This window comes from Oncorhynchus keta, chromosome 8 (assembly GCF_023373465.1).
Source record: "Oncorhynchus keta strain PuntledgeMale-10-30-2019 chromosome 8, Oket_V2, whole genome shotgun sequence".
Taxonomy (NCBI): Eukaryota; Metazoa; Chordata; class Actinopteri; order Salmoniformes; family Salmonidae; genus Oncorhynchus; species Oncorhynchus keta.
In genome coordinates, this window is record NC_068428.1 from 43,597,707 (window position 1) to 43,610,677 (window position 12,971).

At 46.9% G+C, this 12,971-nt stretch overlaps 1 protein-coding gene and 1 long non-coding RNA gene across 19 annotated transcripts in view; one reads left to right on the top strand and one right to left on the bottom strand.

Moving 5' to 3' along the window:
- The window catches only part of znf395b (zinc finger protein 395b), an 81,565-nt gene extending 73,689 nt beyond the window's left edge, over positions 1 to 7,876 (top strand). For 4 of the 5 annotated variants that reach the window (XM_052524332.1, XM_052524334.1, XM_052524331.1 and 1 more), the window contains exons 5-10: positions 4,248 to 4,528; positions 4,869 to 4,969; positions 5,246 to 5,618; positions 5,974 to 6,042; positions 6,295 to 6,416; positions 7,253 to 7,876. In XM_052524332.1, the coding sequence (XP_052380292.1) occupies positions 4,248 to 4,528; positions 4,869 to 4,969; positions 5,246 to 5,618; positions 5,974 to 6,042; positions 6,295 to 6,416; positions 7,253 to 7,376 (1,070 nt within the window). In that variant the 3' untranslated portion in view covers positions 7,377 to 7,876. The remainder of the gene's footprint in view (positions 1 to 4,247; positions 4,529 to 4,868; positions 4,970 to 5,245; positions 5,619 to 5,973; positions 6,043 to 6,294; positions 6,417 to 7,252) is intronic. The other variant, XM_052524335.1, reaches the window with a different exon arrangement.
- LOC127931472 (uncharacterized) overlaps positions 1 to 12,569 on the bottom strand; it is a 66,945-nt gene extending 54,376 nt beyond the window's left edge. For 7 of the 14 annotated variants that reach the window (XR_008141338.1, XR_008141340.1, XR_008141332.1 and 4 more), the window contains exons 1-6: positions 12,386 to 12,569; positions 11,442 to 11,696; positions 11,211 to 11,389; positions 10,776 to 10,927; positions 10,288 to 10,363; positions 9,905 to 10,083 (exon numbers count right to left, since the gene is read on the bottom strand). This is a non-coding gene — a long non-coding RNA (uncharacterized LOC127931472). Of the gene's footprint in view, positions 1 to 9,904; positions 10,084 to 10,211; positions 10,364 to 10,775; positions 10,928 to 11,210; positions 11,390 to 11,441; positions 11,748 to 11,799; positions 12,079 to 12,334 lie in introns of all 14 variants that reach the window. The other 7 variants (XR_008141345.1, XR_008141337.1, XR_008141343.1 and 4 more) reach the window with 2 other exon arrangements.
- Between the last annotated feature and the right edge of the window lie 402 nt (positions 12,570 to 12,971).

Sequence of the window (12,971 nt, forward strand, 5' to 3'; positions counted from 1 at the left end):
CAGAACCCCCTTCTAATATGGCTACATAGTAACCACCAACAGAACCCCCCTCTCTAACATGGTTACATAGTAACCACCAACAGAAGCCCCCTCTCTAACATGGCTACATAGTAACCACCAACAGAACCCCCCTCTCTCTAACATGGCTACATAGTAACCACCAACAGAACCCCCTTCTCTAACATGGCTACATAGTAACCACCAACAGAACCCCCCTCTCTAACATGGCTACATAGTAACCACCAACAGAACCCCCCTCTCTAACATGGTTACATAGTAACCACCAACAGAACCCCCTCTCTAACATGGCTACATAGTAACCACCAACAGAACCCCCCTCTCTCTAATATGGCTACATAGTAACCACCAACAGAACCCCCTTCTCTAACATGGTTACATAGTAACCACCAACAGAACCCCCCTCTCTAACATGGCTACATAGTAACCACCAACAGAACCCCCCTCTCTCTAATATGGCTACATAGTAACCACCAACAGAACCCCCTCTCTAACATGGCTACATAGTAACCACCAACAGAACCCCCTCTCTCTAACATGGTTACATAGTAACCACCAACAGAACCCCCTCTCTAACATGGCTACATAGTAACCACCAACAGAAGCCCCCTCTCTAATATGGCTACATAGTAACCACCAACAGAACCCCCTCTCTCTAATATGGCTACATAGTAACCACCAACAGAAGCCCCCCTCTCTAACATGGCTACATAGTAACCACCAACAGAAGCCCCCTCTCTAACATGGCTACATAGTAACCACCAACAGAAGCCCCCTTCTCTAACATGGCTACATAGTAACCACCAACAGAAGCCCCCCTCTCTAACATGGTTACATAGTAACCACCAACAGAAGCCCCCTCTAACATGGCTACATAGTAACCACCAACAGAAGCCCCCTCTCTAACATGGCTACATAGTAACCACCAACAGAAGCCCCCTCTCTCTAACATGGTTACATAGTAACCACCAACAGAAGCCCCCTCTAACATGGCTACATAGTAACCACCAACAGAAGCCCCCCTCTCTCTAACATGGCTACATAGTAACCACCAACAGAAGCCCCCTCTCTCTAACATGGCTACATAGTAACCACCAACAGAAGCCCCCTCTAACATGGCTACATAGTAACCACCAACAGAAGCCCCCTCTCTAACATGGCTACATAGTAACCACCAACAGAAGCCCCCCTCTCTCTAACATGGCTACATAGTAACCACCAACAGAACCCCCCCTCTCTCTAACATGGCTACATAGTAACCACCAACAGAAGCCCCCCTCTCTCTAACATGGCTACATAGTAACCACCAACAGAAGCCCCCTCTCTCTAACATGGCTACATAGTAACCACCAACAGAAGCCCCCCTGTCTCTCTAACATGGTTATATAGTGACTATACTGACCACCATGCTGTCTCTCTAACATGGTTATATAGTGACTATACTGACCACCATGCTGTGTCTCTAACATGGTTATATAGTGACTATACTGACCACCATGCTGTGTCTCTAACATGGTTATATAGTGACTATACTGACCACCATGCTGTGTCTCTCTAACATGGTTATATAGTGACTATACTGACCACCATGCTGTCTCTCTAACATGGTTATATAGTGGCTATACTGACCACCATGCTGTCTCTCTAACATGGTTATATAGTGACTATACTGACCACCATGCTGTGTCTCTAACATGGTTATATAGTGACTATACTGACCACCATGCTGTCTCTCTAACATGGTTATATAGTGACTATACTGACCACCATGCTGTGTCTCTAACATGGTTATATAGTAACTATACTGACCACCATGCTGTCTCTCTAACATGGTTATATAGTGTCTATACTGACCACCATGCTGTGTCTCTAACATGGTTATATAGTGACTATACTGACCACCATGCTGTCTCTCTAACATGGTTATATAGTGACTATACTGACCACCATGCTGTCTCTCTAACATGGTTATATAGTAACTATACTGACCACCATGCTGTGTCTCTAACATGGTTATATAGTGACTATACTGATCACCATGCTGTGTCTCTAACATGGTTATATAGTGACTATACTGACCACCATGCTGTGTCTCTAACATGGTTATATAGTAACTATACTGACCACCATGCTGTCTCTCTAACATGGTTATATAGTAACTATACTGACCACCATGCTGTGTCTCTAACATGGTTATATAGTGACTATACTGATCACCATGCTGTGTCTCTAACATGGTTATATAGTGACTATACTGACCACCATGTTGTCTCTCTAACATGGTTATATAGTGACTATACTGACCACCATGCTGTGTCTCTAACATGGTTATATAGTGACTATACTGACCACCATGCTGTGTCTCTAACATGGTTATATAGTGACTATACTGATCACCATGTTGTGTCTCTAACATGGTTATATAGTGACTATACTGACCACCATGCTGTCTCTCTAACATGGTTATATAGTGACTATACTGACCACCATGCTGTCTCTCTAACATGGTTATATAGTGACTATACTGACCACCATGCTGTGTCTCTAACATGGTTATATAGTAACTGACCATACTGACCACCATGCTGTGTCTCTAACATGGTTATATAGTGACTATACTGACCACCATGCTGTGTCTCTAACATGGTTATATAGTGACTATACTGACCACCATGCTGTGTCTCTAACATGGTTATATAGTGACTATACTGACCACCATGCTGTGTCTCTAACATGGTTATATAGTGACTATACTGACCACCATGCTGTGTCTCTAACATGGTTATATAGTAACTATACTGACCACCATGCTGTGTCTCTAACATGGTTATATAGTGACTATACTGACCACCATGCTGTGTCTCTAACATGGTTATATAGTGACTATACTGACCACCATGCTGTCTCTCTAACATGGTTATATAGTGACTATACTGACCACCATGCTGTGTCTCTCTAACATGGTTATATAGTGACTATACTGACCACCATGCTGTGTCTCTAACATGGTTATATAGTGACTATACTGACCACCATGCTGTGTCTCTAACATGGTTATATAGTGACTATACTGACCACCATGCTGTGTCTCTAACATGGTTATATAGTGACTATACTGACCACCATGCTGTGTCTCTAACATGGTTATATAGTGACTATACTGACCACCATGTTGTCTCTCTAACATGGTTATATAGTGACTATACTGACCACCATGCTGTCTCTCTAACATGGTTATATAGTAACTATACTGACCACCATGCTGTCTCTCTAACATGGTTATATAGTGACTATACTGACCACCATGCTGTGTCTCTAACATGGTTATATAGTGACTATACTGACCACCATGCTGTGTCTCTAACATGGTTATATAGTGACTATACTGACCACCATGCTGTGTCTCTCTAACATGGTTATATAGTGACTATACTGACCACCATGCTGTGTCTCTAACATGGTTATATAGTAACTATACTGACCACCATGCTGTGTCTCTAACATGGTTATATAGTGACTATACTGACCACCATGCTGTGTCTCTCTAACATGGTTATATAGTGACTATACTGACCACCATGTTGTCTCTCTAACATGGTTATATAGTGACTATACTGACCACCATGCTGTGTCTCTAACATGGTTATATAGTGACTATACTGACCACCATGTTGTCTCTCTAACATGGTTATATAGTGACTATACTGACCACCATGTTGTGTCTCTAACATGGTTATATAGTGACTATACTGACCACCATGCTGTGTCTCTAACATGGTTATATAGTGACTATACTGACCACCATGCTGTGTCTCTAACATGGTTATATAGTGACTATACTGACCACCATGCTGTGTCTCTAACATGGTTATATAGTGACTATACTGACCACCATGCTGTGTCTCTAACATGGTTATATAGTGACTATACTGACCACCATGCTGTGTCTCTAACATGGTTATATAGTAACTATACTGACCACCATGCTGTGTCTCTCTAACATGGTTATATAGTGACTATACTGGCCACCATGCTGTGTCTCTAACATGGTTATATAGTGACTATACTGACCACCATGCTGTGTCTCTAACATGGTTATATAGTAACTATACTGACCACCATGCTGTGTCTCTCTAACATGGTTATATAGTGACTATACTGACCACCATGCTGTGTCTCTAACATGGTTATATAGTAACTATACTGACCACCATGCTGTGTCTCTCTAGGTTCATCATCATGGGGCGGAGACATGGAGTGTAGGGGCGGAGACATGGAGTGTGGGGGCGGAGACATGGAGTGTGGGGGCGGAGACATGGAGTGTGGGGGCGGAGACTTGGAGTGTGGGGGCGGGGAGCTTTCGGACAGCGGCAGCAGTGGCTACTGGAGCTGGGACCACGGTAACGTTAGTCCCGCTCTGTCCCCTTCTGTCGCCGAGATGGACAGCCGCCCAGATGAAGGACTGCATATGGAGCTGGGGGGTGAGCTACAGACAGCCGCAAGGTCAAAGGTGAGGGGGGAGGAGGCTGTCACCATGAAGATAGAGAGTGAAAAAGGCAGTTGAAGAATCGGTGAGGTAGCTGATGAGGTTTGTTTTGTTCTTCTCTCTTTCTCTCTCTCTCTGTCTCTCTTTCTCTCTCTCTCTCTCTCTTTCTCTCTCTCTCTCTGTCTCTCTTTCTCTCTCTCTCTGTCTCTCTTTCTCTCTCTCTCTCTGTCTCTCTTTCTCTCTCTCTCTGTCTCTCTTTCTCTCTCTCTCTCCCTTCCATCTCTTTTTCTTTGCCTCTCTCTCTCTCTCTCTCTCTCTCTCTCTCTCTCTCTCTCTCCCTCTACCGGTCTCTCTCTGATCACAGAGTTCTTTCAGAGGAACGTACAGATGTCTGTGGCCCAGCTGTGGCAAGGTGCTCACGTCTTCAGTTGGGATGAAGAGACATGTCCGTGTGATGCACCTGGGGTGAGTTTCCCTCTCAGCCATCTGGTTAGAGAAACACATGCATGTAGCCCAATTATATTGTTACCTTACTCTGTCTCCCTCTCTTTGTCTCTCCCTTCCAAATTAACACGCGCAAACCACACCCCGGCACATACACACACCCCACCCTGGCACACACACACACACCACACCCCGGCACACACACACACCACACCCCGGCACACACACCACACCCCGGCACACACACACACCACACCCCGGCGCACACACACACCACACCCCGGCACACACCTACAGCAGTGGATCGGAGCAGTCCCCAAGAGAGGAGGACTTCTACTACACAAAGATTTCCTGTGAAGCTCCAGCAGACCCCTCTCTCGTTTCCCCTCTTCCCCCGGACCCCTCTCCCGTCCGCCCTCTTCCCCCAGACCCCTCTCCCGTCTCCCCTCTTCCCCCAGCCCCCCTCCCGGCTTCGTCCCCTCACGTCCCCTGGGCATCCTGTGGCTCCCCTCTAAGCCTTGATCCAGATTCCGGACTCCAGATCACCTCCTCGGGGTCAGGGAGCTCCAGGCCCAGCTCAGGTCCAGAGTCAGCCCCATACCAGCACAGACCTCTCAGCCAGTCTGCCCCTAGCTCCTCCTGGCAGATACAGACAGACCATCTCTATCAGGTAGGTGGCCCTGGTCTCTTTTTCATTTCATATATATTCCACTCAGTAACAATTGCCACTGCTTTCTAGGGCGTACTGGGTCTGCCATGACCTGCAGAGGGTCGGTGCTTTGGATGTTGAGATCATTTGCAGTTCATGATTGTTTATTCATTTTTATGGTTTTAGGCTGGTTTCTCTGTTTCTCATTTCAACCAACTTGTCTTGTATGGCAAGGCAGTGTTGCGTTGTTGAATTGTTTCATGCGTTGTGTTTAGAAACAACAGCTAGCCATCTTGAAAAGAGTTTGAACTGCAGTCAAATAAATGTATGGGAGTTTGAGAGATGTCTGGTCTGTTGTTGTCTTCCTGTCCTCCAGGCCGCCCCCTGTTGTTGGACCCCTCCCCCTCTCACCGTCTCTAACCAACACAGCCATCACAACCCCCAGGTACGTCTGCTCTCCTCTTCCTGGTTAGGCTCAACCTCAGCCGTTCCTTCCCAGGTCTCTCCAGAACGAGAATATCTTGTGATATCTAGCTAACATCTATGTCCTGGTTAACGTCAGAGCATCAGTAGGATAACAGGCAGATGTGAGCCTATTAATAGTGACTATTTAATGATTTCTTATTACTATTATTATTATTAAGAGATGCTTTGCTTTTCTCTTCCCCCTCTGCTCCTTCTCTCCTGCCCCCTACAGGTGGTGACGGGTCGCTGCAGGTCTGTGAGTGTGGGAGAGCAGTGGCTTCAACAGAACAGCGCCACCAACAGGCTAACCACCTTGAGAGCAGCCTCCCCGTCGGGCTCTCACTGCTCCTTCAGGTTAGAACCACCTATGACTGCTCCTTCAGGTTAGAACTACCTATGACTGCTCCTTCAGGTCAGAACTACCTATGACTGCTCCTTCAGGTCAGAACTACCTATGACTGCTCCTTCAGGTCAGAACTACCTATGACTGCTCCTTCAGGTTAGAACCACCTATGACTGCTCCTTCAAGTTAGAACTACATATGACTGCTCCTTCAGGTTAGAACTACGACTGCTCCTTCAGGTTAGAACTACCTATGACTGCTCCTTCAGGTTAGAACTACCTATGACTGCTCCTTCAGGTTAGAACTACACATGACATAGGAAGGGACGAGGGGAGGCTGAAATGTTTCTTGTGTATCCTCCCTGTAGGAAGGGACGAGGGGAGGCTGAAACGTTTCTTCTGTATCATCCCTGTGGGAAGGGACGAGGGGAGGCTGAAATGTTTCTTCTGTATCATCCCTGTAGGAAGGGACGAGGGGAGGCTGAAATGTTTCTTCTGTATCCTCCCTGTAGGAAGGGACGAGGGGAGGCTGAAACATTTCTTGTGTATCATCCCTGTAGGAAGGGACGAGGGGAGGCTGAAACGTTTCTTGTGTATCATCCCTGTAGGAAGGGACGAGGGGAGGCTGAAACGTTTCTTCTGTATCCTCCCTGTAGGAAGGGACGAGGGGAGGCTGAAACGTTTCTTTTGTATCATCCCTGTGGGAAGGGACGAGGGGAGGCTGAAACATTTCTTTTGTATCATCCCTGTAGGAAGGGACGAGGGGAGGCTGAAACATTTCTTGTGTATCATCCCTGTAGGAAGGGACGAGGGGAGGCTGAAACGTTTCTTGTGTATCATCCCTGTAGGAAGGGACGAGGGGAGGCTAAGAAGTGTCGTAAGGTGTACGGCGTGGAGCACAAGGAGCAGTGGTGCACAGCCTGCCGCTGGAAGAAAGCCTGCCAGCGCTTCACAGACCAAACGAGTGTGTGAACGAAGGATGATGAAAGAAAGAGACTGAAGAAGAGAGATCAGGATCAGGGCCTGTAAAAGCCATCACCAACAACAACTTCCTTTTTTTCTACCTTGTTTATTTTCCCCTCGAGGAATATAGTTCTGTTTTTTTATACGTTGACCTGAGAAGTACGTCAGTGTGCGATGGTGGTGCTAGTAGCTAGTAGGTTAGACTGTGTTATGTGGTAGGCCTACCAATGTTCTTCCGTCCCAGACCTGTTTGTGCTGTGTAGCATGGCAACAACCATAGGAGTTAGCTATACACAGGGATGGGCTCTGGCTAGTTGCCCTGGGTAACATTTGGGTCCAAAGTATGCGCCATACAATATTTCTAAGAACAAACTTTGACTGGCCTGGTGTGATCTGAATAGTACTAGCGGGCTAGCTTCATATCCTACTAGTATGGTCTGTACGGTACTATAGGGCTAGCTTCATATCCTACTAGCCTGGTGTGATCTGAATAGTACTATAGGGCTAGCTTCATATCCTACTTCCCTGGTCTGTACGGTACTATAGGGCTAGCTTCATATCCTACTAGCCTGGTCTGTATGGTACTATAGGGCTAGCTTCATATCCTACTAGCCTGGTCTGTACGGGACTAGTGGGCTAGCATCATATCCTACTAGCCTGGTCTGTACGGTACTATAGGGCTAGCTTCATATCCTACTAGCCTGGTCTGTACGGTACTATAGGGCTAGCTTCATATCCTACTAGCCTGGTCTGTACGGTACTATAGGGCTAGCTTCATATCCTACTAGCCTGGTCTGTATGGTACTAGTGGGCTAGGTTCATATCCTACTAGCCTGGTCTGTACGGTACTATAGGGCTAGCTTCATATCCTACTAGCCTGGTGTGATCTGAATAGTACTATAGGGCTAGCTTCATATCCTACTTCCCTGGTCTGTACGGTACTATAGGGCTAGCTTCATATCCTACTAGCCTGGTCTGTATGGTACTATAGGGCTAGCTTCATATCCTACTAGCCTGGTCTGTATGGTACTATAGGGCTAGCTTCATATCCTACTTCCCTGGTCTGTACGGTACTATAGGGCTAGCTTCATATCCTACTAGTATGGTCTGTATGGTACTATAGGGCTAGCTTCATATCCTACTAGCCTGGTCTGAATAGTACTAGCGGGCTAGCTTCATATCCTACTTCCCTGGTCTGTACGGTACTATAGGGCTAGCTTCATATCCTACTAGCCTGGTCTGAATAGTACTAGCGGGCTAGCTTCATATCCTACTAGTATGGTCTGTACGGTACTATAGGGCTAGCTTCATATCCTACTAGCCTGGTCTGAATAGTACTAGCGGGCTAGCTTCATATCCTACTAGTATGGTTTGTACGGTACTATAGGGCTAGCTTCATATCCTACTAGCCTGGTCTGAATAGTACTAGCGGGCTAGCTTCATATCCTACTAGTATGGTCTGTACGGTACTATCGGGCTTGCATCATATCCTACTAGCCTGGTCTGAATAGTACTAGCGGGCTAGCTTCATATCCTACTAGTATGGTCTGTACGGTACTATCGGGCTTGCTTCATATCCTACTAGCCTGGTCTGAATAGTACTAGCGGGCTAGCTTCATATCCTACGAGCCTGGTCTGAATAGTACTAGCAGGCTAGCTTCATATCCTACTTCCCTGGTCTGTATGGTACTAGTGGGCTAGCTTCATTTCCTACCAGCCTGGTCTGTACGGTACTATCGGGCTAGCTTCATATCCTACTAGCCTAACTAACCCTTAACTGCTCTCCATCCAGGATTCTTCTTCTATACAGGAAACCGATCTGTCCCCAGGTTCCTTCCACCTTCCACTGAGAGCATCTCTACACACCTTCCACTGAGAGCATTTCTCCTCACCTTCCACTGAGAGCATTTCTCCTCACCTTCCACTGAGAGCATTTCTCCTCACCTTCACTGAGAGCATTTCTCCTCACCTTCCACTGAGAGCATTTCTCCTCACCTTCCACTGAGAGCATTTCTCCTCACCTTCCACTGAGAGCATTTCTCCTCACCTTCACTGAGAGCATTTCTCCTCACCTTCCACTGAGAGCATTTCTCCTCACCTTCCACTGAGAGCATTTCTCCTCACCTTCACTGAGAGCATTTCTCCTCACCTTCCACTGAGAGCATTTCTCCTCACCTTCCACTGAGAGCATTTCTCCTCACCTTCACTGAGAGCATTTCTCCTCACCTTCCACTGAGAGCATTTCTCCTCACCTTCCACTGAGAGCATTTCTCCTCACCTTCACTGAGAGCATTTCTCCTCACCTTCCACTGAGAGCATTTCTCCTCACCTTCCACTGAGAGCATTTCTCCTCACCTTCCACTGAGAGCATTTCTCCTCACCTTCCACTGAGAGCATTTCTCCTCACCTTCCACTGAGAGCATTTCTCCTCACCTTCCACTGAGAGCATTTCTCCTCACCTTCCACTGAGAGCATTTCTCCTCACCTTCCACTGAGAGCATTTCTCCTCACCTTCCACTGAGAGCATTTCTCCTCACCTTCACTGAGAGCATTTCTCCTCACCTTCCACTGAGAGCATTTCTCCTCACCTTCACTGAGAGCATTTCTCCTCACCTTCACTGAGAGCATTTCTCCTCACCTTCCACTGAGAGCATTTCTCCTCACCTTCCACTGAGAGCATTTCTCCTCACCTTCCACTGAGAGCATTTCTCCTCACCTTCACTGAGAGCATTTCTCCTCACCTTCCACTGAGAGCATTTCTCCTCACCTTCCACTGAGAGCATTTCTCCTCACCTTCCACTGAGAGCATTTCTCCTCACCTTCACTGAGAGCATTTCTCCTCACCTTCACTGAGAGCATTTCTCCTCACCTTCCACTGAGAGCATTTCTCCTCACCTTCACTGAGAGCATTTCTCCTCACCTTCACTGAGAGCATTTCTCCTCACCTTCCACTGAGAGCATTTCTCCTCACCTTCACTGAGAGCATTTCTCCTCACCTTCCACTGAGAGCATTTCTCCTCACCTTCACTGAGAGCATTTCTCCTCACCTTCACTGAGAGCATTTCTCCTCACCTTCCACTGAGAGCATTTCTCCTCACCTTCCACTGAGAGCATTTCTCCTCACCTTCCACTGAGAGCATTTCTCCTCACCTTCCACTGAGAGCATTTCTCCTCACCTTCCACTGAGAGCATTTCTCCTCACCTTCACTGAGAGCATTTCTCCTCACCTTCACTGAGAGCATTTCTCCTCACCTTCCACTGATAGCATTTCTCCTCACCTTCCACTGAGAGCATTTCTCCTCACCTTCCACTGAGAGCATTTCTCCTCACCTTCCACTGAGAGCATTTCTCCTCACCTTCCACTGAGAGCATTTCTCCTCACCTTCCACTGAGAGCATTTCTCCTCACCTTCCACTGAGAGCATTTCTCCTCACCTTCCACTGAGAGCATTTCTCCTCACCTTCACTGAGAGCATTTCTCCTCACCTTCACTGAGAGCATTTCTCCTCACCTTCACTGAGAGCATTTCTCCTCACCTTCACTGAGAGCATTTCTCCTCACCTTCCACTGAGAGCATTTCTCCTCACCTTCCACTGAGAGCATTTCTCCTCACCTTCCACTGAGAGCATTTCTCCTCACCTTCACTGAGAGCATTTCTCCTCACCTTCACTGAGAGCATTTCTCCTCACCTTCCACTGAGAGCATTTCTCCTCACCTTCCACTGAGAGCATTTCTCCTCACCTTCCACTGAGAGCATTTCTCCTCACCTTCACTGAGAGCATTTCTCCTCACCTTCCACTGAGAGCATTTCTCCTCACCTTCCACTGAGAGCATTTCTCCTCACCTTCCACTGAGAGCATTTCTCCTCACCTTCCACTGAGAGCATTTCTCCTCACCTTCCACTGAGAGCATTTCTCCTCACCTTCCACTGAGAGCATTTCTCCTCACCTTCACTGAGAGCATTTCTCCTCACCTTCACTGAGAGCATTTCTCCTCACCTTCACTGAGAGCATTTCTCCTCACCTTCCACTGAGACCATTTCTCCTCACCTTCCACTGAGAGCATTTCTCCTCACCTTCACTGATAGCATTTCTCCTCACCTTCACTGAGAGCATTTCTCCTCACCTTCACTGAGAGCATTTCTCCTCACCTTCACTGAGAGCATTTCTCCTCACCTTCCACTGAGAGCATTTCTCCTCACCTTCCACTGAGAGCATTTCTCCTCACCTTCCACTGAGAGCATTTCTCCTCACCTTCCACTGAGAGCATTTCTCCTCACCTTCACTGAGAGCATTTCTCCTCACCTTCCACTGAGAGCATTTCTCCTCACCTTCCACTGAGAGCATTTCTCCTCACCTTCACTGAGAGCATTTCTCCTCACCTTCCACTGAGAGCATTTCTCCTCACCTTCCACTGAGAGCATTTCTCCTCACCTTCACTGAGAGCATTTCTCCTCACCTTCACTGAGAGCATTTCTCCTCACCTTCACTGAGAGCATTTCTCCTCACCTTCCACTGAGAGCATTTCTCCTCACCTTCACTGAGAGCATTTCTCCTCACCTTCCACTGAGAGCATTTCTCCTCACCTTCACTGAGAGCATTTCTCCTCACCTTCCACTGAGAGCATTTCTCCTCACCTTCCACTGAGAGCATTTCTCCTCACCTTCACTGAGAGCATTTCTCCTCACCTTCACTGAGAGCATTTCTCCTCACCTTCCACTGAGAGCATTTCTCCTCACCTTCCACTGAGAGCATTTCTCCTCACCTTCCACTGAGAGCATTTCTCCTCACCTTCCACTGAGAGCATTTCTCCTCACCTTCCACTGAGAGCATTTCTCCTCACCTTCCACTGAGAGCATTTCTCCTCACCTTCCACTGAGAGCATTTCTCCTCACCTTCACTGAGAGCATTTCTCCTCACCTTCCACTGAGAGCATTTCTCCCCTTCCACTGAGAGCATTTCTCCTCACCTTCCACTGAGAGCATTTCTCCTCACCTTCACTGAGAGCATTTCTCCTTACCTTCCACTGAGAGCATTTCTCCTCACCTTCCACTGAGAGCATTTCTCCTCACCTTCACTGAGAGCATTTCTCCTCACCTTCCACTGAGAGCATTTCTCCTCACCTTCCACTGAGAGCATTTCTCCTCACCTTCCACTGAGAGCATTTCTCCTCACCTTCACTGAGAGCATTTCTCCTCACCTTCCACTGATGTTTTTCTCTTCTTCAACATTTCATTCTTCCCTGTGGCATTTCTCCTTTACCTTCACTGGTGTGCTATCTATGAGTTCTCCTCACCTTTTGTGTTTGTGTCTCTGAAATGATTGTCTTTTATGTCCCGCCTTAGGCAGAGGTCTATGTTATGTTTTGGCACATTTTATGGAAATGTATTTTACAAGGATAATGATAATAAGCTACTTTAGCTTGACTTCACTGTGGCATTTAATCCTCAGTTCCTTCCATAACAGTATTTTACCTTCCCCTGGTAAGATTGTTATGGTTCTGTCTCACCTTCCACTGTATTGGGGTCATTTTGAATTGGGCACCTCACTCAGGAATTTAAACTCCAATTTTTAAAAAATTGTGTTTGTTCTCAATGATTTCTCAA